At 41.1% G+C, this 25,327-nt stretch overlaps 3 protein-coding genes across 4 annotated transcripts in view; 2 read left to right on the forward strand and 1 right to left on the reverse strand.

Annotated features, from left to right (window-relative positions):
• Positions 1 to 221: 221 nt before the first annotated feature.
• LOC100136544 (myogenic factor 6) lies at positions 222 to 1,688 on the forward strand. The gene is made up of 3 exons (XM_014208355.2): positions 222 to 805; positions 1,002 to 1,095; positions 1,193 to 1,688. Exons 1-3 carry the CDS (start codon positions 293 to 295, stop codon positions 1,300 to 1,302), a joined length of 717 nt encoding a protein of 238 aa, XP_014063830.1. The 5' UTR covers positions 222 to 292; the 3' UTR covers positions 1,303 to 1,688.
• A 5,375-nt stretch (positions 1,689 to 7,063) lies between these two features.
• Positions 7,064 to 9,353, forward strand: LOC100136547 (myogenic factor 5). Its single transcript, NM_001123644.1, is given in 3 exon segments — positions 7,064 to 7,513; positions 8,746 to 8,821; positions 9,160 to 9,353. Coding segments are annotated over 3 exon segments (720 nt in total).
• Positions 9,354 to 13,588: 4,235 nt separating this feature from the next.
• LOC106609408 (protein lin-7 homolog A) overlaps positions 13,589 to 25,327 on the reverse strand; it is a 29,772-nt gene continuing 18,033 nt past the window's right edge. For both annotated transcript variants that reach the window (XM_014208202.2, XM_045722122.1), the window contains 3 exons: positions 23,493 to 23,702; positions 18,131 to 18,346; positions 13,589 to 15,571 (listed from right to left, as the gene is read on the reverse strand). In XM_014208202.2, coding sequence (XP_014063677.1) covers positions 18,131 to 18,346; positions 23,493 to 23,702 — 426 coding nt within the window. In that variant the 3' untranslated portion in view covers positions 13,589 to 15,571. The remainder of the gene's footprint in view (positions 15,572 to 18,130; positions 18,347 to 23,492; positions 23,703 to 25,327) is intronic.

Genomic DNA, 25,327 nt, shown 5'->3' on the forward strand with positions numbered 1-25,327 from the left:
GTACAGTATGTTACCATTTCACTGTGAAACAGATATTGAAAACACCTGTCATAAGTTTGAAGTGACGTTTTAACTTTCATTGAGAGGTGTTAACGCTTATTTATTTTCTACACAAACTCGCTTGGTAGTAAAAAACCCCATTGAGAAAAAAAAGGTTGATGCACTGCGACAGCTAAGCGTTGGATAGAGTTTCACATTCTATATATAAGCCTGGTAACTTGTGTCACTGGGCTATTTAAATGCCATGCAGTGTCCCACTGTCAAAACATAGGCCGTGCGAGGGTAGAACAGTATGGTGGAACTTTTTGAGACCAACACTTATTTCTTCAACGATCTGCGCTATCTCGAGGGAGATCATGGACCATTGCAGCACTTGGACATGGCGGGGGTGTCCCCTTTGTACCACGGGAATGACAGCCCGTTGTCACCTGGGGGGGATCCGTCCGAGACTGGATGTGACAGCAGCGGAGAGGAGCATGTCCTCGCACACCCGGGTCTTCAGCCGCACTGCGAGGGGCAATGCCTCATCTGGGCTTGTAAGGTTTGTAAAAGAAAGTCTGCACCGACCGACAGGCGCAAAGCGGCCACTCTCAGGGAAAGAAGGCGGCTCAAGAAGATCAATGAAGCATTCGATGCGTTGAAGAAAAAGACCGTGCCCAATCCGAACCAGCGGCTGCCCAAAGTGGAGATTTTACGCAGCGCCATAAACTACATCGAGCAATTGCAGGACCTGTTGCATACACTGGATGAGCAAGAAAAAACGCCCCAAAATGGGTCATATAACTATAACGTGAAAGAACACCATGTAAGCTTCATTTGAGAAATATTTGCATCTGCATTTTTTGTCACTTTATGCGTACAATAATTGGCTTTACACTTAAAGGGAAAATTGCCATAATGAGAAATATCTTACTGTGCATTATACTTGTAGGCTTACTACTTTGTATAATAACACGTGTGTTAGTAGACACTTAAGCTAATACATGTGTGTGTACGTGAAGGCGTCCAATAAGGAGTACCATTGGAAGAAGAACTGTCAAAACTGGCAGACCTCAGCTGATCATTCCAATGCACCAATGACGAATCAGAGAGAAGGTTGGTGCCAATTATGAATAGTAAATTAGATCTAAATTGCTATTTTGCAACTCATCAACTGATTGTACGTCTTATATATTTGATTTCTATATTTCAGGCTTCACGGAGTCTTCAGCGTCCACCAGCCTTCTTCGCCTGTCATCAATCGTTGACAGCATCTCAAGTGAAGAGAAACCGACTTGCAACGAAGAAGTCTCAGAAAAATAATGCATGATTTATTGGAATTATGTAGCCTGTATAAGCGACGTCAACATTTCGTATTTCAATTGTCTATTTCGAAATTATTTTCACTTCTTTATTCATATGTTTTAGTTTCCATTTACTTATATTCATTTGTACAAATTAACGGGCATTTTGTAGTCACTGTTTTCTTTTAAATTGTATGAATGGTCAATATTTTATTTCTAAAGTATGACAACAATGGAACTATAATCTTTTATTTCCAAATGGACATTTGATAATTGTAAATATTTTATAATATATTAACAACTTAATTTATTTTACATATAAAAGGCAGAAACACAACCTCAAGAGATTCATTGTTGTATTTGAGTATTTCTATATGAACTGACCAACAAAATAAATTGTAAGCATTGTATCTTACAAGGCATCTACACGTTTTGTTTTGTTCATCACTAACTATGCACTTCATTATTTATTTTAAATACTTGTCAGGTATTTTAAGAAAAATTCAGTTTTTACACATTTTGATATAATTACAAATGACATTTTCTACACTATATATCCTTGACACATATAGTATAATATAGTATCATGAAACCCATGCATTTAAATCCTCAGGTATTCATTTTGTAATTATCCTATGTTGTACCAGTCTTTTAATTAGACTTGACTCACTCCAAATACTATAGTTTAATGTATGTTTGTATGGGTACTTAAGGTAGGTCCTACTGTGTTCAACCTCTTTGCAGGTCATGTCATTCTTATTATGTGACAAACCTTCAGCCATACCTTTCAGGTCCCATAATGATATCCGAGGATATCCCTAATGTCCCCACTAACCCACTTGATCATGTGGAATTTGAATAGAGATATGACACTGTACATGCAAGCATCGGCCACAAGTTCCCCCAGTATTCATGGGTATTAGAAGACCATAAAATCCAACGGGACCTGAAATGGGCTCCTTTCTTTGTTCCAGCTGCCAGAGAGCTAGCCTGGTCCACTTCAGTAGCGTTACATTTACGTTTTAGTCATTTAGCAGACGCTCTTAAACCAGAGCGAATTACAACTAGTGTGTCCATCTTAGGATAGCTAGGTGAGACTACCACATTTCACAGTCGTAGCAAGTACATTTTCCCTCATAAAGTAGTTAGCAAAGTTGGTGCTAGTCGGGAAAGAATGTATTTAAAAAATATATTTTATTAAAGATTATTACCATTATTATTATTATTATTTTACTATTATTATTATCATTGTTTTGTCACCTCTAAACTTGGTCAGGAGGCAATGGTGCAATGGCTCAGTGATAATGAAGCCAGCTATTAGCTCCTAATTAATGATCACTTGTTTGATCATGCACATTAGCACAACGTTTACACATAGTTTATAAGGGACCCCCTGAATGTATGTTTGATATGATGATCTCTTTCTCCTACATGTGTTGACTTGGGGAGGCCTACTTGTTTATGATCCCACAGTGCATTGCTGTGCTGACCTAACCCTGCATCACAGTGAGCACTGCTCCTCTCCCTCTCAGATCTCTGGGGCTGACACACTGCCCCTGCTGACCCCTGTGTGTCCAGCCTGGTGTCATAGACTAGTCATAACATAATGTTAGCCACAACAAATTGGAATGTGTAACATATCATAAGAATTGTAAATTCAAAACATATTGTACGAATTGCAATTTGTAACATATCATATGAAATGTAATTCGTAAAATATCATACGAATTGTAATTTGTAACATATAATAAGAAATGGATGATAAACATCCAGAAATTAATACATGTCATACCAAACGTAAAATATCATCATAATTTCAGCGTCCCAGATTTTTGTTTACTATGTTACGTCCACCCCTGATTCCAGGTTGTTTTGTCTGCCTTTCCCTCAGCCCTCACACAAATGTAAGCACACACACACACACACACACACACACACACACACACACACACACACACACACACACACACACACACACACACACACACACACACACACACACACACACACACACACACACACACACACACCTCACACTGACTCATGACCCCAAGCACACACACAACTTATTAGTGACTCATCCAACAGTCATTTGAAAAAGAGGCCATAGTAGAGATGCAGTAGGGTCTCTGTGGTGTGTTGTTTTGTATTGCCGCTGAGTACATTCAAATTAATTAACCTTGCCGTCTTTGTATAAAGGCGTAAAAGGCTTTAGGGTAGGGCATGTTTTGGGTGATTTCTCAAAACAGCAGATTGCATATCCAATGTACCAACATTTAGCCAAATCACAATGTCAAACCACCCATGCTCCTATTTCTAGTGCGATTAAAAATAGATTTAATGAGCACTTCAGTGATGCCTGATACAGTAAGTACTATCAAAGGATATAGGGCCTGTACTTCAAAGTCCCTTCACATCTTTACTTTTACTTCTGATTCTCTCACTGAACCAAACTGAAACTAGATAGCCCCCACAGTAATGTTATTTTAATGGATCGAAGCAGCTTTCTCACAGTGAGTTTGTGGGCCTGTTTCCCGGTGTCCATGAGAATTGTCCAGCGTCTTCCTTCCAAATGAGTTCTAAGGCTCTCCTAGATCCCCCTAAATGACTTTGTCAATCTACTGTTTGTTTTTGGATAATATCATTGATATGTTTTAACAAAATCTACCACCTGCTCAACATTGAGACCTAAACCTTGGGAAAATAGCAATTACCACCTTTATGTTGAGAGGGACGTAATTTCATTGGGACCTGTTATTTTAAGATTTAGATGCAAATTGATCAGTCTGGGGTATAATAGATGTGATTCCTATACTAATGTCTATGATTACTGTCTTATTTATGTATAATACAGTCTTTATAAGTTAGGTGTTATAGATTAAATTGTTTAATCCTCTCTCTGGGTGTTTCAAATGGAGGATAAGTGCAGTATGATGTATTATCACTATATGACTTGTTAGTAGACAACATCGGCCTGCAATTTTACAGAGATTTCCTTGTCACTTACGATGCGATTGAAATGGATTTTGCTGTGGAGGATGTGTTTAAAAAGTCAAGGCCGATGAAAGGGGGATTTTATAGGAGAGGATCAGCCTTTGGGAGAAATGCCTTGATTTATCAGGCTTTCCTAGAATATCCTGCTACGAAATGGTTCCCTGCAACATTGTAGTTGGCAGCACACTGCAGCTCCCTGCCAGACAAGTGGTGTTGCCAATCAAAAACCCTTGTCATGTGATATGATCTAATGCACTCACTAAAGTAACTGTCCAGTGAAAGCCTCTGTTAACTCATACCCAAATAATCTTACTCATACCCGAATAATCTTGTTGACTCATCCAATACTCGCATTTGCGGCCAAAGCCTAAATTGGACAACAAAACACTTCGAAAACCCCACCTCAAACTTCTGTCTCAAACAGAACATTTGAAAAATGCTTGCTATTTCCTCATAAAGTATGATGTCATACTCCTGAGGAGGATAAGCTGGCCAATCAGTGGTCTAAAGGAGGATAAACTGGCCAATCAGCGGTCTACTCACATGAATATTTGTAATGCTTGCATTAATATTTGTAATTATGGTATATGCCCACAACATTCTGTTGCTGAGGTACACCCACACAATTCCAACACGGTAAAGCTGCTTTTTAACATACTTAATTACACTTTTTGGAAGGAAAACTATTTCACTCATATTGTAACTGACTGTTGGTCATATTTCATAGAAATCTAGAAAGTTACTTTTAAGAAATGGGCTGCCTCCCATTTATAAAAACAAACATTGGTTAACTGGAAAAGTGAAATACTATACTTGAAGGATTATAATGTGTCACAAGTGTGATTTAAATTATTGTATCAGTCTGAAACATGTTGTTCATCAGACAAAATTGAGATGATTTGTCACCATACTCTACATCTTTCAGAAATATAACAAAAATACGTTTCCATCTATGGCATATAGTGGTAAGTAAACCTTTATGGAACATTTGATACATGACACCTATGGAGACCGGATAAGAGGGGCACAACATCACATGCAATCAAAGTTTAAGCAGTTTAGAAGAAATACGGGTTCCACACGTGAGGGAAAAGGGACATTAAATCCCAGCTAATACCATACACTTAACTCTGCCTCTGACCCCTGAGAACAACTCCGGAATAGAGGCGATAAAAAACAAACCCCCTAGTTCCCAAGAGACACCACTACCACTTCAGATCACAGAGCCAGAGTGAGTGTGTACAACGACTGGAGCAGCGCATAGGCCTCTGCTAGATGTATCGCCACTAACACCATATGCTGGTGCAATCGTATCCTATAGGCTCAATTAGCTGTCGGTTGTTGCCAGGTTTTCTCGTTGTCCATATTGTTGGGGTTGTTCACAGTCAATATAGCCTTTGATCTCATCGGCAGCATCGAGGGCCAGGCTCATGCCAATGTCTTCTTCAGCTGTGCGCAATACAAACTCGGACGGCAATTCCGTGGCAGGTATTCGGGTGTTTTCTTAGGTGTGCGCGGTTCCCAGAGATAGAGGAGGACAAACGTTTTGACACGTTGTGAGAAATATCCACATTGTATCCTTGTAGGGTGTCAACAAACACAAAGCTCGAATAATTACTCCGACGACTGAAACAGGCAGCTCATCATGGCTATTCATCAGTGTTTGTTCTAGCTCGTCACTCATGCGTAATTAGGCTATGCACATGTGGTTGGGACGACAGTATTACAAGCCGAATGTTTTAAAAATTAACACAATTGTAATGCCAGATTTCTAATTTTATTGAGTAAAATTAATCAAGGATAGAATGCGATACAGGTATTTTAAGAGGGGCCTCAAAACTATACAGTATTAGACATTAAGAGACCTTTCCAGGTGCAACAATTATATGTACATGTTTAAATGTATAGGCCTATCTGTTTTGAATATAATTTGACATAATTAGGTTTTAATAGTGTTTGTTTGGCTATGGCAGTAAGCTAGGTCTTGCAAATTATTCACGAATTGAAGCCCTCGTGTTAATTGCTCAATTACCTATTTTAATGAGCTTTAACAAACACGGACACCCCGTGTATGACACCTTCAATGATGAGTTAGGACCGGTTAGTGGAGTTACCGCTGCAAAATGATCCGGATTTGAAATGTTACACCTCTCTTTGCAGCTGGGCTGCATCTGTAACGCTGCTATTTGTCTCAAGCATAAAATTGGCCTGCGAACTCTTGTACATGGTTCACCTCGTTGCTATTGCTCAGTTTTAGAAAACAAAACTAATCTCCATTATTATCACACTTACATATGTGTAAGATTTTGAGTGTTGGCTCATTGCAATATTAGTAGTGTATATATTTAGAAATTGGTATAGAAAAAGCACAATTTTGTCGCATCTGAGAGGTAAAGTTATTCTCCTCTTTACCTGTTCAACTATTGGTGTTCACCAACCATTACCTTTAGTCAGAATAGCTCTGTTTCTTACAGAAAAGGGCCATGTAGTGGTGTAATGAGTGGGAAAACACCAGGGAGTGCAGATCTGGGGAACTCTGCAGGGTAGTGGGGGTGAGGGAGCGGGTGGGGTGGAGAGCTGAGCTAACCCCAGTCTGCCTGGGCCAATGGGGCATGGTAATTAGATCTGGCCAATGTGGGCCTTGGGCTCTGGACTGGGGGCATATAAGGGGGGCCCCATGGCAGCAGCCCCCTCATATCACTCAGAGGTCTCCTCTCTCACCCCACTGCTCTCCCAAAGCAGAGAGTTATTTGCTTCCTTTCTTCAACCACAACAACAGCCCAGCCATGGATGTCTTCTCCCCATCCCAGATTTTCTATGACAGCGCCTGTGCCTCCTCGCCAGAGGACCTGGACTTCGGCCCCGGGGAACTGGATGGCTCAGAGGAGGACGAGCACGTCCGGGTCCCTGGGACTCCTCACCAGGCGGGTCACTGCCTTCAGTGGGCCTGCAAGGCCTGCAAGCGTAAGTCCAGCACGGTGGACCGGCGGCGGGCTGCCACCATGAGGGAACGACGCCGGCTGAAAAAGGTGAACCACGGCTTCGAGGCTCTGAGGCGCTGCACCTCAGCCAACCCCAGCCAGAGGCTGCCTAAGGTGGAGATCCTGCGCAACGCCATCCAGTACATCGAGAGCCTCCAGGAGCTGCTCCATGAGCATGTGGAGAACTACTACGGCCTTCCTGGGGAGAGCAGCTCAGAGCCTGGGAGCCCCTCGTCCAGCTGCTCCGACAGCATGGTGAGACTGAGACCAGACACACACGGACTCATATACAGCTTTTCTCACTGTCTCCTCATCTCTGTGCAGCACACAAAGGTTTTATCAGGTCCTGCTAGTTCAGTGTCTGCTGAAACGTTTTCCCTCATTGGACTAATTCAGAGTACTCTAATTGCATGATGGATCACATTGCTGTTAGCCTCTGTCTTGTTGCATCTCCCAAGATCTTGAGTTGAAAAGCTTTTGTTTGGGACTCTAGCTCAGTAGCTTCATTTCCGATGTCTCTGAGCATGCATATTGTAATAATTTGATATTACGATGCCATATCTAATTTGCATTTAGAATATCTCCCTGGATCTGAAGGGGAATAGGCTCACTTCAAATGTAGAATGTTTATTGAATAGACTTGCACTGATTGTGCTGTTGGGGGATCTCAATTACAATGTTCCCTTGTGCATTTCATCTTCTTTGGCTGCATCATTCATGCAAACATCTCTTTTGCAGTGTTATATATGCATGATGCTTTATGTTTCACCTGGAAATCCTATCCTTTTTTTATTGGTGTGTTTCGTGCATGTACATTACCCCAGTGCGGGCATGATACCTTCTCAGTTGGCCAGACAAGATTAGAATCAGCTCTACAAAACAGTGGTTAAAAGGTGATGCAATGCTAAATAATATAATGGATCTTTATGATGGTGGATGGAGTAATGGCTTTCCCACTGCTGGACACATTATAGCCTAATAAACCCTGCTAAATCCACCTTACTGAAGTCTGGCAGGAAAGACTGTGCTTTTCTGCATTCCATTCTGACTGCATGTTCTCCGCCGCTGCCAGGATTTTCTGCAGATTTACTGGGAGAAAGTGTCATCTTGCACAAACTGGTGTTGCTTCCACTGATACAATCGATTCGCCACGGCTAGAGCCAGGCAGATCATGGGAGTAGCCTGCAACTTTGGCCCTGAGGTGGCTGTGAAATAAAGAACCCTAGCCAGACAAGCAGGAACACTGTGGATTTATCAGTCTGGCAAGATGACCAAGGATTACATTATTTACCCATATTTTAATCTTATTTAATATATGTATGTTCTTATCTTAGTAGCTTTCTTTGTTGTGCACCATTTACAATCCTCAGATGAGGAAAATGCGCTTGACATTTCAAAATGTCTGAAACGTAGAAAGGTGAATAATATCACGTGCTTTGTTATGACTGCTGTGCTAACGTTAGTTTACTCTGTTTGTTTCCGTGTAGGTTGACTGTAACATTCCTGTTGTGTGGCCTCAGATGAACACAAGCTATGGCAACAACTACAGTTATACTAAGAATGGTAAGACAAATTGATTCATACGTTATTATTTTGTTATGTCATGAAAACGTATAGACATAGTCTAATGAATACATGTAATGGGCTTATGTAAGGTCTGTCTGCCACCTGTGTATGTTGAGTATTGTAAAACTTGCCAGGTTTACTTTCATTAGTTTTGATTCGTACTATAAAGACACAAATGGGGTTCCAAGTTAAGTGAATAATTTTGCCTTTCTTTTTAAGTTCACCATAACCATAAAATGACTCAATGGGACGTGGTAGTTAACTGATCTCATCCATAAGATAGCTCCCTTCTTTGTCTTGACTGACCTTGTCCTTCCCCTGTTTGTCCTGTCCAGTGAGCTCTGGAGAGAGAGGTGCTGGTGCCTCCAGCCTGGCCTGCCTGTCTAACATAGTAGATCGCCTCTCCTCGGTGGATGCCAGTGCCCCAGCAGGGCTCAGAGATATGCTTACCTTCTCGCCCTCCAGCACCGACTCCCAGCCTTGCACTCCAGAAAGCCCCGGGACCAGACCTGTGTACCACGTGTTGTGAAGAAAACCTGCATTAGAATATAAATATTCTCATGGCCCTGATCTTCAACCGCATACCGCTTTTACTTCCTATTTCGGTGATGGCTAAGATCGATCAGCACCTGCCAACCTTTGTATTGTAAATAAGATTGTAAATATGTACTGTAAATGTTCATTTATTTTAAACAATATTATACCAAATGTAACATATTTAATTGATCCTTTTCATGTGTCTGTCCTAATATAGGCCTATGCATCATTCAAACAAGTTGTATTTAAGCTATTGCATTTGTTAGCTTCATGTTTCTCATGATCAATAAACGTTTCAATAATTCTAGAGTTCCCACATCTGTTGGTGTAAATGCTGTTTATTCTATCTAATAGAGTGTTGGTGTGGTGGGAGGAGATGGGAAGGGGAGGAGAGAGGGTTTGTGTACCTGTTTTTTCTTTAGTAACAGATGTTTCTCATTGTTAACACCCCTAACTACACCCTAAACACTATCGCTTTCAACAAATGGCCTGAACGTAACACTTGAAATTGTGTGTAAGGGAGAGGAAGGGGTTACTAGTATCATATGTTGCGTGTCATCAAAGCCTATAGCTCATAAAATCAAAGCGTTGCAGTCTTTCTCCTGTTGTATTGTGACCCCATTAGGCTAAAAGGATTTCCCTCACATTTATAATAGAAGAAGACGGTGAAATCAAATGTTTTTTGACTTGGGTTTGAGAGCAACCAACAGGTGATGTAGGTCCTGTATCACTTGCCCTATGGCAGCACAGCACACAGTCACGACCATGTGAAAACATAGAAACCTGTCTCGTCGTGACACAACCTTCGAGAGACACTTAAGTCTTCATATTTATGACAAGCACCTTCCTGGTGTGACACCAGAGGGAGAGACTCAGTGGCGAGTGGGCCGTACTGGTAGTTAAACTCTGGCTCTGCCTCTGTGGCACGATGCTAGATGGCTCTGTGGCATAGCAAGCATACCAGCGAGGGCTTCTATTTCAGTAAGCCACACCGCTGGCTACGAAGCTCCCCATGCATTGAAGTCATTTTCCATGGCTAAACCTTGGATATATTCATAAATCACTCATCATGCACCAGGCATGTGACGTCATGAGATGACAAGATATTTAATATTTTTTCCCCACATCAACAGATAGTTTGACCCATGGTTACAAACGGGGTAATTTGCATCAAGTACTTTATTATTAGGATATCATTAATCGATTTCAATTTGATTCATATTCCAACCTGGACAATGTAAGGACTAAACGAAGCCTGACACAAATCACTCTAATGTGAAGTACTCTGGCATTTCTCACAATAGCCAAAGCCATTATTTGCAGTACTGAGTATACACTATTACCACAAGAGGGAGGTATTTCTAATACTTGACTATGAGATGTCACTTCTCATTCTCTCATGACTCCATAGCTTGTTTTATTGCTTATCTAATAAGTAGGCTGTGATATTGTTTCATCATATTCCAGTTAAACAATAACTACCTGACAATTTGATACTGATGTAGGATCTTCATTTTAGCCAGTTTACTACAGCAGGAAAATGATTCTGCAGCAACAGGAGATGTGAATTATTATGTGGATTATAATTAATGGACATTTTGTAGGGGTTGATACATTTTTAGTAACGGAAAATCAAGTCTGAGATTTCATAGTGGAAATGACAAACTCCAGAAGCCTTTTTAAACATCAAATACACTACACGTTTTACATTTCCTGGATTGCAGGAAAGCTCTCCAGCAACAGGGTGATCAAATTAAGATCCTACATCTGTAGGTCTTTGACAGACATTGTGCTCTTCTAACGGGACAGGTTGGGATGAAAGGAAGACAGGTAACAATTCAATTGCTCTGTAGGCTACATCAAAACTCCAAAATCCACGTGCTCAAGTGGAGCCAATGTTGTCCTCATGTGTTCACTGTAAATCCCTCCTTCAAATTATGAGGAGGCTATGAGGAGGTTAGCTAGCTGTCAGACTCTTAAATTAAACATATTTATCCACATTAAGTGATTTATAATCGCATCAATTCAATACAATTCAAACAATTTTGTCATTATGATGGCTAACTATTGCCCTTTCATTGAGGACATATCTTTGAGTGAGTAATCTAGACACCATGTTGATTTGTCCCACTGGGCACAGACGTCTATTCTACATTGGTTAACCAACGTTGATTCAACCAGTGTGCCCAGTGGGATTTTAGGCTATAGCTAGTTGGCTAGTTAATAATAGTATACACCCCTCAAATTCAAATCTGGACCTCAAACCATAATTCAGTCCCTCTAATCAGGGATTGATTTAAACCTGGGAGACCAGAGGGATATACCACAAAGCAGGAACAATGAGTTAGCCAGCTAACTTGCCTAAATTTAAAATGTGTATTTTTTTGTTTTTTGGGTCTATACAATTTATTTGGTCTATACTATTAGCCTGGCTGACGCGCGACCCACGTGACTACACAGCGAGGTGTGACTGGAAGACTTCCAGACTTGGTGCCAGACAGACTACCATACTATAGGCTTCAGTCTAATCTTCCATGCTTTTCCTCTGTATAGTAGACTGTATCATCATTTATGTTAACATAACCTTTGTAGTTAGTCTATCCTTTCCTTTTTCATTTTCTTCCATGGGGAATCATATAAAGTATTGTTTTATCACCTACTTCCAAATGTCTGTGGTACAAAAGCAACGTTTTTGACCTCTAGGTTGCCACGGCAGACCAACAGGGTATCACATCACATCACATGCGTGCAATGCACCCACCCTACAGAATAAATTCAGACACCCCCACCCCTGCATCTGGAAGTATGTTGTCGTCACAGAGACAGAGAAGATGTGATTTCACCTGGCTATAAAGTAAGTGTTGTGTTCCAGCATTACATAGAAACACATCAATTCACACCAGCCATATAAGTGTGAATTTCTTACAGTGTTATACAGTGAATACATATGCCAGCTATGCTGTTCTTAATTTGCATTAGACTCATCAGATCATTTAGATGAATTTAAAGGTTGTGATCATGGAAATGACTTGTAGCCAGGATTCATATGTCCACAAAGATGAGATGAGATGCATATAATGCAATGTCATTCCTGAGGGCTCAAATGTCAGTAACCACGACATGGCGCAGTCTCTGTAGCTTGTACATTCTCCAACACAAGCCCTCTAGACTATATGAAGGTCTCGGTAGTGTGTAGCCTACTGATTGATGAATTCAAGCTGAGATCTATTCGTTTTACAGAATAAGAATGACAGATATTAACATATTTCACTGATCTCTCATCAGTGATGCCTAATTACGAGTTTGCGTTTCCATCCTCACTACTCAGTTCATTAGCCCCGTGGAATGAGAAAAGAGGTGATTAAACAGATAGATGGATTGCGAGGATGACTCGCTGTTTATGAATTAGACATTCCTGATGGAAATATTCCTTTGATTCTATCTGAGGGAAATATATTTAAGATATAAGGCCCGAGGAGGTGTGGTTTATGGCCAATATACCACGGCTAAGGGCTGTTCTTAGGCACAATGCAACGTGGAGTGCCTGGACACAACCCTTAGCCGTGGTATACTGGCCATACATCACAAACCCCTGAGGTGCCTTATTGCTATTATAAACTGGTTACCAATGTAATTAGAGCAGTAAAAATAAATGTTTTGTCATAATCGTGGTATACGGTCTACAGCTTCAGCCAATCAGCATTCAGGGCTCGAACCACCCAGTTTATAATAGCACACACAGCCTGGCTTGTCTAGTGGTGTTCCCTTTGACAAACACAATAGTAGGCCGATACACACTATGTTCTATATAGTCAGTTTAGCTGGCGCAAGCAAATCCACATCCTCAGCTTGAGTTTCCTTCCGTCATCTTACAAGGACCACTGAGCTCCGGCATTACTTTCAGTGTCTGCCTTCTGTATTGACATGCCATTAGCGATTGGGTTTATATTCAGATGCTTAAAAAAAAGGGGGAATTATAATGTAAAAGCGTCAACCACAGGCACTTCCATCTCAGTACCTGTCAGTGGAAGGCAGTGTCAGAACCAGTGACCTCATCATGGAGAGACCTTAATTGCTTTTGAAGAGTGCTACACTGCTGCCCTAAAACTTCTGTTCACAGCTCAAACAAACAGGGGTCACGAGTTAGTCCCCTTACCCCAGATTCCAGACAAGCACAATCGACACAGTAGAAGAAGAAGAAGTTTGGGGTCAATAAAGTCGTCATTGTACACACGCACATATATTTATTTATACAAATATAATATGTATAACAATTGCATATCACCTGGTGTTGTCTTTTTTTTCTGTACAATCAGGAAGTACAGTACGTCCAATCAGGAAGTACAGTACGTCAAATCAGGAAGTACAGTACGTAGAATCAGGAAGTACAGTAGATTGAATCAGGAAGTACAGTACGTCGAATCAGGAAGTACAGTACGTCCAGTCAGGAAGTACAGTACTTCCAGCCTAAAAAAATGCAAGTCGTCAATAAGAAAGAGAATAAGTAAATGTACAAAAGGGATCTGTCAGAGGCAAGATGAACTGCTCAAAAGTTGAGGGACAAAACACGTTCACAGCCCAATCTGGTTGGACTATCATGATGGCACATTGCACACAGTGTGGATGTTAAATGATCTTGCACTACTTCAATACCCACCCACAAAGGAACTAGGCCTATATAGAACATACACACATACTAGAGTTTGCTACTAGGAAAACCATCCAATGTAATGTTTGTCTGACAGTACTACAGATACAAGACTCCTTTTCAGTATCAGTGTCGATCATCAACTGGTTTTCTAATAGCTTTCAATGAATCCACATTGCAACTTGTTATACCTAAATATGGTTACTTGTTATGAGAATACTACGTCAGACTATAGGTAGAGGGTTGAAGGAGAGAGTTTAAAACAGAGGTCCCTCATTGATAAGACAACTAGAACATTCCACAGTCCCTTACTCACAATGTAAAGGTGACGACGCAGATCCAGGAGAATGAGTCCATTAACCATACTATTCCGGTACGAATTATACACTGGGCTATAGGTCTTATACAATTCAATCTATTAAATAATCATCTGAATGTTAACAAACACACATGCCTTAATGAAATTACTTTATGCAAAACTCAGATTATAAACAATAAAATAGATTGATTTGAAAATAAAGACAATTGTACCATATGATTAACCCTCCAGGTCATTAATATATATATATAAATGTGTTTGACATTCCTCATATAAATGATATAGCAAATGTTAAAATTATATACGTAGATTTTATTTTATATGATTACTCTATATACTCTCTGTATATATTAATTTGATGGGAGTAGATGACTAACAATCATTAAATGGCTGACTTGAGAGCTGAAAGTCAAGTTATGAAATTGCACGATAATTGTACTCGCCTATTCAATTGTATGAATACACTTATCTCTGTGTATTCATCCCCCTTTATGTACCCCTCTTCTAACAGCCATTTGATTTTAATGGCAGAAGCTGCCTTATGACACACAGTGCATAAGATACAGTTGACCTAGTATAACATTGTTAAGTTTTGTATCTTTACCACATACTGTATATCTCTAATCATTACTTTCATGTGAAATGTAAAACCAACGAAAGTCTGTTATTGCTAAATCCACAAGTTTCCATACAAAATATTTTCTCGCTGCAATATATAAGGTAAAAAAGAGTTCACATTTATCCAAAGCAGGACAAGTTTGACACAAAAAAAAGCAATGTTCATTCACACACAGACACAAGCTCCCATAGAAGAAACAATAGAAATATCACTGTACAAAGCTATAGCAAAACCAAAGTCAGGAAACAGGTGAAATGAATTCAAAACAGATAACAAAAATAAATAAACTATCACAAATGACAAGAAGGAACATTGAGGAGGGTCACAACTTTCAACTGTTAGAGGAAAACTTCAAATGAACACAAACAAAATAAAAGTCAAAAGGATGGGTTTCAGTGCTAGCCTCCAATGTCTCAAATCACAAGCACCATTGTTTACATTTCAGAACACAAATCTTTCAGTTTTGCTTCCTTCTGTTGGTAGTACATTGAAGGGGGAGAGAGAGTCTTCACTGCTTAACAGTATCATATTCTCCTCTACCAGGTGGTTCCTTCAGGATCCTCCGCACAGAGATGGACTTAGAAAATTCCTTTCAGCGTCCTTCACTTCTTCTTTTGGAACAGCCTGTGAGGGATAGATGTAAGAAAAGCTGAGAGCAATGCTTGAAACCATTTGACAAGTCAGTACTTTGACAGGTCAGTAAAGTGGGATGCTAATGTCATATTCTGGTAGAATTATTTACAAAAAAGTGAAGTGTACTCTGCTGCGAATTGCGAAAAGCCCATTGAACTGTGAAAAGCCAATTAAAAATGATTGTGAATTAACCTTTTACTGCAGTGGGCTAAATCAGGGTCACACAGAGTGTTTCTTGGTAGTCTTAAACAAATCTACTTTGAAACAAAAGTATACACATCACACAGATGGTTATGGGCTTAAATAAAAGAAGACACCTGTACCATGTCAGATATAGAGTTGAAATGCATTCAATTTGAGTTTGCATCCCAATAATACACTTTATATACATCATAGAAGACTGAAATAAAACAAAACCGTCTGACATAAAAACAGGATTTTCGGTCGGGTTTTAGAAATAATGTTTATTAATTATGAAATTATGAAAAATATGAATAACATTCCACCTATGAGAGCACTAGGTCATTTGACAGCAGGAAATGGCTACATGTCTGTGGCTTTCCCACTACTACTGAGAACAGAGATATAGCAGAGCCTATTGTGTCCTCGGCCTTGGTCAGCCTGGCCAGGTATGCGAGAGGAGACAGAATGGCAGGGCAGCGTGTCAGAGAGGAAGGCTACATGACGTACAGATTCCATGCAGTCCCATGGTGCTTGCCACCTAGCAGCCTGTTCGCCGCGCATGTCGCTTGCTTGGCCACCGGCCTCTTGGCCACTGTGGCAAAGCCCTGTAGTCAGCATGCCAGGGTTGATACAACATGATCCCTGCTCAGTCCTCACTCCATGTCTCTACTGCGCAGGTCTACAAGCTCTCACATACCTCCCCGAGCTAAACGAGGGCTACACGAGGAGGGTTACTATCAAACGATCCGTGCCACTGAGGATCCCTTAGCCTGCGGGTGGTGTTAAGTCTTTTGTGATGTGCCTCGTGGAGGTATGTCAAGGGTACACTTTAAAGAATGCTCAGCTGAGTTAGCCACAGCAACGTGTTATAGCTTCATCTGAGGCCCAGACAGGCTTAATATTACTACTACCTATTTTCAGAGTTGTCGTTATTTTTGCTTTATCACCTCCAGCAATCTAAGCAATGACGGGGTATATTTGTATATATGATTCAGTCAAGTAAAGTTTGCTCTGTGGTATGTGTTATAAAACATGTAGCATCCCATGAGCGTGAGCTCTTATTTGCTCAGCCATATCTAAAATAATTCACAAGCCACGCGGCTGAATTACTGACACAACATAGACGGTTATGACTATACAGGGGATTGCAACTGCTTAGTTAACAAACACCCTGAAATAGATTAAGCGCTCATTCCAGGAACTTAATGTGTGCAGCAAGCATATGTTTAATGAAAAAATGAAAAGCTTGATGTAATCCTCTGTAACTTTTACCCAAAGGACAAGGCCTGGTATCATTCTGTAGCAGGAGCCTCTCTGGTACTCTCTCTGGGTATAAAGAGCCCAATGGGTTTTAAAGAACCACTGAACACGCCGATTGGCACTTCTGTTTTTTCTGTTGCTCATTAGAAAAACAAGATTTCAGTCTTGGAGGTTTGTTTCCGGAGCGATTCCACGCTTGGTTAATTATGTTTGTCCCCCATGAGACACTGTAGACGCAGAAGCCTACTTCATGTTGTAGTTGCGCAGTTTTATATCTGACTAAGGTGTTTGTTGCAGTATTTCTCAAGTAAAAAAAATGCGTAACATGTTGTCTTATGTAAACAAAGTCAGGCTGCTGGGCAGGTCTGTCTCACTGTATGCTATTGAATAGAGAGCAATCACTGCAGCTGTTCACCCCATGTTAATGGGCAAATGTACTTCATCTAATCAATACCCATCCTTCATTTACCCGTTGTGACACACAAATGTTTCCAAACACTTTGTAGTCAATTTGGACACAAGAATAACTGTTTCTGACTCATATCGATGCCACATAGGCAGTTTTCAAAGGCATTCGTTGCGTTTTAAATGTTGTTGCTGTTTCAAATGTGCAATGTGTATCTCCAGACAATGCCAGTCTCCGTCAGTACACCCTATTCCCCAAAAACTTTTGAAGTGCCAAAGAGTCCCGTGTGGCTCAGTTGGTAGAACATGGTGCTTGCAATGCCATGGTTGTGGGTTTGATTCTCAAGGGGGACAAGTGAGAAAATGTATGCTCTGAATAAGTGTGTCTGCTAAATGACTGAAATGAAAAATCCCTGTCAGATCCTTAAAACAGTATGAATCTAAATTAAATCATAGTTTGGTGAATATATAGCCAGTTTAGAGGACTGGTATTCTTACTGTACCTGCTGTTATCTTCATCTGTGTGGTCCAACTCCTTCTCCTTGGTGGCCCCCTAGCCTGGTCCCAGATCTGTTTGTGCTTTCTTGCCAACACCTACAGTCATTTTTGGTGTGACAATGCCCATAGGAGTTGGCAAGACAATACAAATAGATCTGGCACCAGGCTACGGTCCCCCACCCTTAAAGCAATGAAAAGCCTCACCTACGACATATGGTTCTGCTGGGTAGTGAGGTTCTGCTGCTGCTGAGCCTGCATGAGGAGCTGCTGCTGCTGGCGGCGGCGGGCCGTGCGGAGCTTCTCGAAGCGCGCCTCCATCTCCTCCAGGACCTTGGGCGTGTAGCGTACCACCAGCTTCACACTGTCCTTGGCTGCCTTCAGAAGCTCCACCGCCTTCTCGTGGTGCTCCCCCTCCACACTCTGGGGAGATACAATGAAAGAGAATGAGAGAGAAGAGACTCAGAACATTTAAGAAATATGGTGGCAATGTTTTAGTGTTGTAGTGATATGGTCTCTGAAGTCTGCCTCAGTTTCTTAATTGGCATGGACAGAGAAATAAAGAAACTTTGCCAAGACTATTATGTAAGCAACAATGACACAGTTACACAGCAGCAGCTTCAGTTTCTAAATGGTTACAACCAATTAGGTTTGAATGGAAGTCAAGTGTATTTCTACTTAGTTCAACTTAGTTCAACAAGCATTGCATATTTGGTATAATTAGCAATTCCTCCTCAAGCCCAGAGTAATATACCAAGTACCAAGCAACATTTGCGACACACCTACTCATTCAAGGGTTTTTCTTTATATTTACTATTTCAAAAAAAAAAATAAAGACATCAAAACTATGAAATAACACATATGGAATCAAAACAGTGTTAAATAAATGAAAGATATGTTATATTTGAGATTCTTCAAAGTAGCCACCCTTTGCCTTGATGACAGCGTTGGCATTCTCTCAACCAGCTCCATGAAGTAGTCACTTGGAATGCATTTCAATTTTGTATTTAAAAAAATAATTATTTAACCAGGTCGGCCAGTTAAGAACAAGTTCTCATTTACAACTGTGACCTGGCCAAGATAAAGCAAAGCAGTGCGACAAAAACAACAACACAGAGTTACACATAAACAAACGTACAGTCAATAACACAAAATAAAAATCTATGTACAGTGTGTGCCAATGTAGAAGTGTAGGGAGGAAGGCAATAAATAGGCAAAAAGAATTACAATTTAGCATTAATACTGGAGTGATAGATGTGCAGATGATGATGTGCAAGTAGAGATACTGGGGTGCAAAAGAGCAAGAGGATAAGTAATAATATGGGGATCAGGTAGTCAGGTGTGCTATTTACAGATTGGCTGTGTACAGGTACAGTGATCGGAAAGCTGCTCTGACAGCTGATGCTTAAAGTTAGAGAGGGAGATATAAGACTCCAGCTTCAGAGATTTTTGCAATTCGTTCCAGTCATTGGCAGCAGAGAACTGGAAGGAAAGGCAGCCAAAAGAAGTGTTGGCTTTGGGGATGACCAGTGCAATATACCTGCTGGAGCGCGTGCTACGGGTGGGTGTTGCTATGGTGACCAGTGAGCTGAGATAAGGCGGGGCTTACCTAGAAAAGACTTATAGATGACCTGAAGCCAGTGGATTTGGCGATGGATATGTAGTGAGGGCCAGCCAACGAGAGCATACAGGTCGCAGTGGTGGGTAATACAGTTGAAGTCGGAAGTTTACATACACCTTAGCCAAATACATTTAAACTCATTTTTCACAATTCCTGACATTTAATCCTAGTAAAAGTTCCCTGTCATAGGTCAGTTAGGATCACCACTTTATTTAAGAATGTGAAATGTCAGAATAATAGTAGAGAGAATGATTTATTTCAGATTTTATTTCTTTCATCACATTCCCAGTGGGTCAGAAGTTTCCATACACTCAATTAGTATTTGGTAGCATTGCCTTTAAATTGTTTAACTTGGGTCAAACATTTCAGGTAGCCTTCCACAAGCTTCCCACAATAATTTGGGTGAATTGTGGCCCAGTCCTCCTGACAGAGCTGGTGTAACTGAGGCAGGTTTGTAGGCCTCCTTGCTCGCACACACTTTTTCAGTTCTGCTCACAAATTTTCTATGGGATTGAGGTTAGGGCTTTGTGATGGTCACTCCAATACCTTGACTTTGTTGTCCTTAGGCCATTTTGCCACAATTTTGGAAGTATGCTTGGGGTCATTGTCCATTTGGAAGACCCATTTGCGACCAAGCTTCAACTTCCTGACTGATGTCTTTAGATTTTGCTTCAATATATCCACATAAGTTTCCTCTCTCATGATGCCATCTATTTTGTGAAGTGCACCAGTCCCTCCTGCAGCAAAGCACCCCCACAACATGATGCTGCCACCCCCGTGCTTCACGGTTGGGATGGTGTTCTTCGGCTTGCAAGCCTCCCCCTTTTTCCTCTAAACATAATGATGGTTATTATGGCCAAACAGTTCTATTTTTGTTTCATCAGACCAGAGGACATTCCTCCAAAAAATACGATCTTTGTCCCCATGGGCAGTTGCAAACCGTAGTCTGGCTTTTTTATGGTGGTTTTGGAGCAGTGGCTTCTTCCTTGCTGAGCGGCCTTTCAGGTTATGTTGACTCGTTTTACTGTGGATATAGATACTTTTGTACCTGTTTCCTCCAGCATCTTTACAAGGTCCTTTGCTGTTGTTCTGGGATTCATTTGCACTTTTCACACCAAAGTACGTTCATCTCTAAGAGACAGAATGCGTCTATTTCCTGAGCAGTATGACGGCTGCGTGGTCCCATGGTGTTTATACTTGCGTACTATTGTTTGTACAGATGAACGTGGTACCTTTAGGTGTTTGGAAATTGCTCCCAAGGATGAACCTTGGGCAAGTTGCTGCAGGGGGGGCTGAGATGTTGGCCGGGGTAGCCAGGTGGAAAGCATGACCAGCTGTGGAAAAATGCTTATTGACGTTATCGATTATCATAGATTTATCAGTGGTGACAGTGTTTTCTATCCTCAGTGCAGTGGGCAGCTGGGAGGAGGTGCTCTTATTCTCCATGGACTTTAGTGTCCCCAAATTTTGTGAATTAGTGCTACAGGAATTAAATGAACAGGTGTTCCTTGTTAAAAGTTAATTTGTGTAATTTCTTTCCTTCTTAATGCGTTTGAGCCAATCACTTGTGTTGTGACAACGTAGTGGTGTTATACAGAAGATAGCCCTATTTGGTAAAAGACCAAGTCCATATTATGGCAAAAACAGCTCAAATAAGCAGAGATAAATGACAGTCCACCCTTTGAGACATGAGGGTCAGTCAATCCGAAAAATGTCAAAAACCATTAAGCGCTACAATGAAACTGGATCTCATGAGGACCGCCACAGGAAAGGAAGACCCAGAGTTACCTCTGCTGCAGAGGATAAATTCATTAGAGTTAACTGCACCTCAGATTGCAGCCCAAATAAATTCTTCACAGAGTTCAAGTAACAGACACATCTCAACATCAACTGTTCAGAGGAGACTGCGTGAATCAGGCCTTCATGGTCGAATTGCTGCAAAGAAACTATTACTTAAGGACACCAATAAGAAGAAACTTGCTTGGACCAAGAAACATAAGCAATACACATTAGACTGGTGGAAATCTGTCCTTTGGTCTAATGAGTCCAAATTTGAGATTTTTGGATCCAACCGCCATGTCTTTGTGAGACGCAGAGTAGGGGAAGGGATGATCTCTGCATGTGTGGTTGCCACCGTGAAGCATGGAGGAGGAGGTGTGATGGTGTGAGGGTGCGTTTGCTGGTGACACTGCAAGTGATTTATTTAGAATTCAAAGCACACTTAACCAGCATGGCTACAACAGCATTCTGCAGTGATACGCCATCCAATCTGGTTTGTGCTTAGTGGGACTATCATTTGTTTTTCAACTGGACAATGACCCAACACACCTCCAGATTGTGTAAGGGCTATTTGACCAAGAAAGAAAGTGATGGTGTGCTACATCAGATGACCTGGCCTCCACAATCACCCGACCTCAACCCAATTGAGATGGTTTGGGATTGACCGCAGAGTGAAGGAAAAGCAGTCAACAAGGGCTCAGCATATGTTGGAACTCCTTTAAGACTATTGAAAAAGAATTCCAGCTGAAGCTGGTTGAGAGAATGCCAAGCGTGTGCAAAGCTGTCATCAAGGCAAAGGGTGACTACTTTGAAGAATCTAAAATATAAAAGCTGATTTGTTTAACACTTTTTTGGTTACTACATGATTTCATATGTTATTTCATAGTTTTGATGTCTTCACAATTATTCTGCAATGTAGAAAATAGTAAAAATAAAGAAAAACCCTTGAATGAGTAGGTGTGTTCAAACTTTTGACTGGTACTGTATATTTTCACATTACAATTCTGGATGTCACGGAAATCAAATGAATCCTTCATGAAGCTTGCTTTTTAAAGCACACGTTTGATTAGTGTTTGTCTGAAGAAGGCACTTTTTAAGTCCAAACACATCCTGACTTTACCATGTAAATTGGTTTTCATTTGATGGTGTAAATGGAGAGTTACGGAATAGGATTCGGCAAGGAGTGACTTTGAAAGGCCAAACTGCTAAGCCGTGTGAAGTTTGGAACACTTTGCTCATGGTGACATTTGCTTCTTCTAAAAAACTGTCGCTTTGATATAGCGTTTGTTGTTGCCCATTGCTTTATTCATTTAGTCGTAGATAGCTCTCCTATATCTTGGACGGTGGCTCACTATAAGCCTCTTTTTATTTAGGCTTCAGAAAACCAATCACTCTGCTTGTGTCACGTCCTGACCATAGAAAGCTTTTATTTTCTATGGTAGAGTAGGTCAGGGCGTGACACGGGGTTTTGTCTAGTTTATTTATTTCTATGTTGGTTCCAGTTTCTTTTTTCTATGTTGGGGTTTTTGTCTAGTTTATGTATTTCTATGTTGGTTCTAGTTTCTTTTTTCTATGTTGGGGTTTTGTCTTGTTTATGTATTTCTATGTTGGTTCTAGTTTCTTTTTTCTATGTTGGGTTTTTTGTATGATTCCCAATTAGAGGCAGCTGGTTATTGTTGTCTCTAATTGGGGATCATATTTAAGTTGTTGTTTTTCCCACTAGGTTTTGTGGGAGATTATTTTGAGTTAGTGTATGTTGCACCTCTTTGTCACGGTTTGTTTTTGTTTATTGTTTATTGTATGTATTGCATAGTTTCACAGATAAATAAAGATGTGGAACGATACACACGCTGCGCTTTTGTCCGCTCCTTCATACAACAAACGTGACAGCTTGACCCTATCAATATTGTGAAAGTTTGACTCAAGGTTTAGACAGAATGCTTCTCTGCTCGGATGTGGTTTGTCAGAAGAAATTTCAAGCAAGACGAGAAAATGAATACCTTGAAATATTAACAGCACACAACTGTGATTGGGATTCGTAAAATAGAAGACGCAAATTCACCGACTATCATAAATAGGGTACAGAGTTTTTCCTGGTCGGTTCACGTGGTCAGGAAAATCTGACCATGTAACCAGACCTAGCAGTAATCATAAATAAGCAATACATACCACACCATTGACAGACAGGAGCTGGTCCCCTCGCTTCAGGCCCCCGTGCCTCTCAGCCAAGCCCCCTGGGATGATGCGGGAGATATAGATGGGAGAGTTCTGCTCCTTGCCGCCCATCACGTTGAAGCCCAGCCCCTCCTCCGTCTTGGGCAGCTCTACCACTCGGGGGTGAGAGTGACCCTCGCTGGCCGCAAAGGCTGCAACTGTGGCCTGCAGAGAGAGACAGGCGAGAGGATAACGATCAGACCGTTATTGGTGTGTTCAGCACTAACTCCAAGCCCTATACCACCCTATTTTGTCTACGACACAAATAGATTAGATAATGACGATACTAAGTGCATGAACTGGGATTGCATTTCCCAACAGCCAAATAAACTTTCCCATACCCAAGAGCAATGTAGAAGCAAAGCGTACAGACTTAAATTCACTCTGTGGGTGGGACCTTCTGACTTCTCTCTCTAAATGGGGCTTAGAGACGTCCAGTAGGGCTGAGAATAACAAAGTGAGAACCAAGGTGGTGATGTATTGTATAGCCATGTGAGATGTTTTCTGGCTCTGTAAGAACATGAATTAGCACATATCTGTCGCAGCTGGAGAAGAAGAAGCGAGATAACTTCCACCCCCACTAACTAAATCTCTGTGAGCCTGCTTCATTAAATTCCACTGGCTTGGGATAGCTTTCAAGTTCTAGAGGAATCTTCTTCTCGCCTTGTCGTCTGAAACTAAGTGTGCAGGAGCTTGTTAGCCCAGCCTGGAAAAGGAACAGCAGATGTACATCGCCACAGGTGCCTGTCTGTCAAGTCTGTCTCATTATTATTAAGCAATACTTTCTCAGGAAACTGCAGGGGAAAAAGGCCTCTGTTTCAAAGCTTGGTGTATGTGGATCCAAAGTTTCCCCTAGCAGGTGAAAGCCCTGAGATCCTCCACTTCTTCGTCCCCCGCTTTCCATCTCTCTCTCCATCTCTCTCTCCCACTGTGAGGTAAAGAAGCACTGTGTTCAGTATGCCACCATCCCCTCTCTGGCTAACGGCAAATCGACCTTCACAAGTTTATCTCCCTTCCTGGGAGGAAGAAACTAGATGGCGTATGGCTGCCTCCTCCAAATGCAAAAAGTGTCTGGGGCGAACCAAACCAAAATTACAGCTCACTGGGAAATTGCCAAAGTAATGTCACAGTACCGTATGGAAATTACTTAATTTCATAAAATGTTATCATCATCAGCCATCAGTTCAGCTCAGTCTTTTCTCTGGAGCACCATAGACTAAGTGGTCTCCCATCTCTGGAAGATAAAAGATAAAAACCTCAGGCCAGAAATTACAGTCTGGAATTGAATCAATTAACTGGGTAATAAACTGAATCAAGTGCTCATGTTCTCAGGTGGAACACCTTTTAATTGGTAAACGCTCACCAGCAACACTGCAGCAAAGGCATCTAAAATAACATCTACCCTGCTAATGCCTCAAGATTTCTGGTGTATCAAGGGATCCCTGGTTTTCCATAGGACTATAACACGTTTTAGGCCCCCGATGTCCTACTTAAAGTGATTCATGTGAAATGCCCTGAGTGCTGCCCTCCAGACCTTTGGTCAGTGATGTACTTGAGATGTACTTGAAGACGAGGCTGATGGAACAAGCACCGGCTCAGCTAAACGGAAACTCTCAGGTCGGCACTTTCAAAAGCAGCGCTCCATCTCATTTCGATGTCATCGATTGAAATCACTCCCATGGGCGTGGAAGCCAGTGAACGGAGTTTGCTCTATGTTAATTGCTGCTCTACTGACGGCTGTATTTAATATGCTTTTGAAAAGATTGGTGATGGACAAGGACAAAGCTGAA

The sequence above is a fragment of the Salmo salar genome, chromosome ssa07, assembly GCF_905237065.1.
Source record: "Salmo salar chromosome ssa07, Ssal_v3.1, whole genome shotgun sequence".
Lineage (NCBI taxonomy): Eukaryota > Metazoa > Chordata > Actinopteri > Salmoniformes > Salmonidae > Salmo > Salmo salar.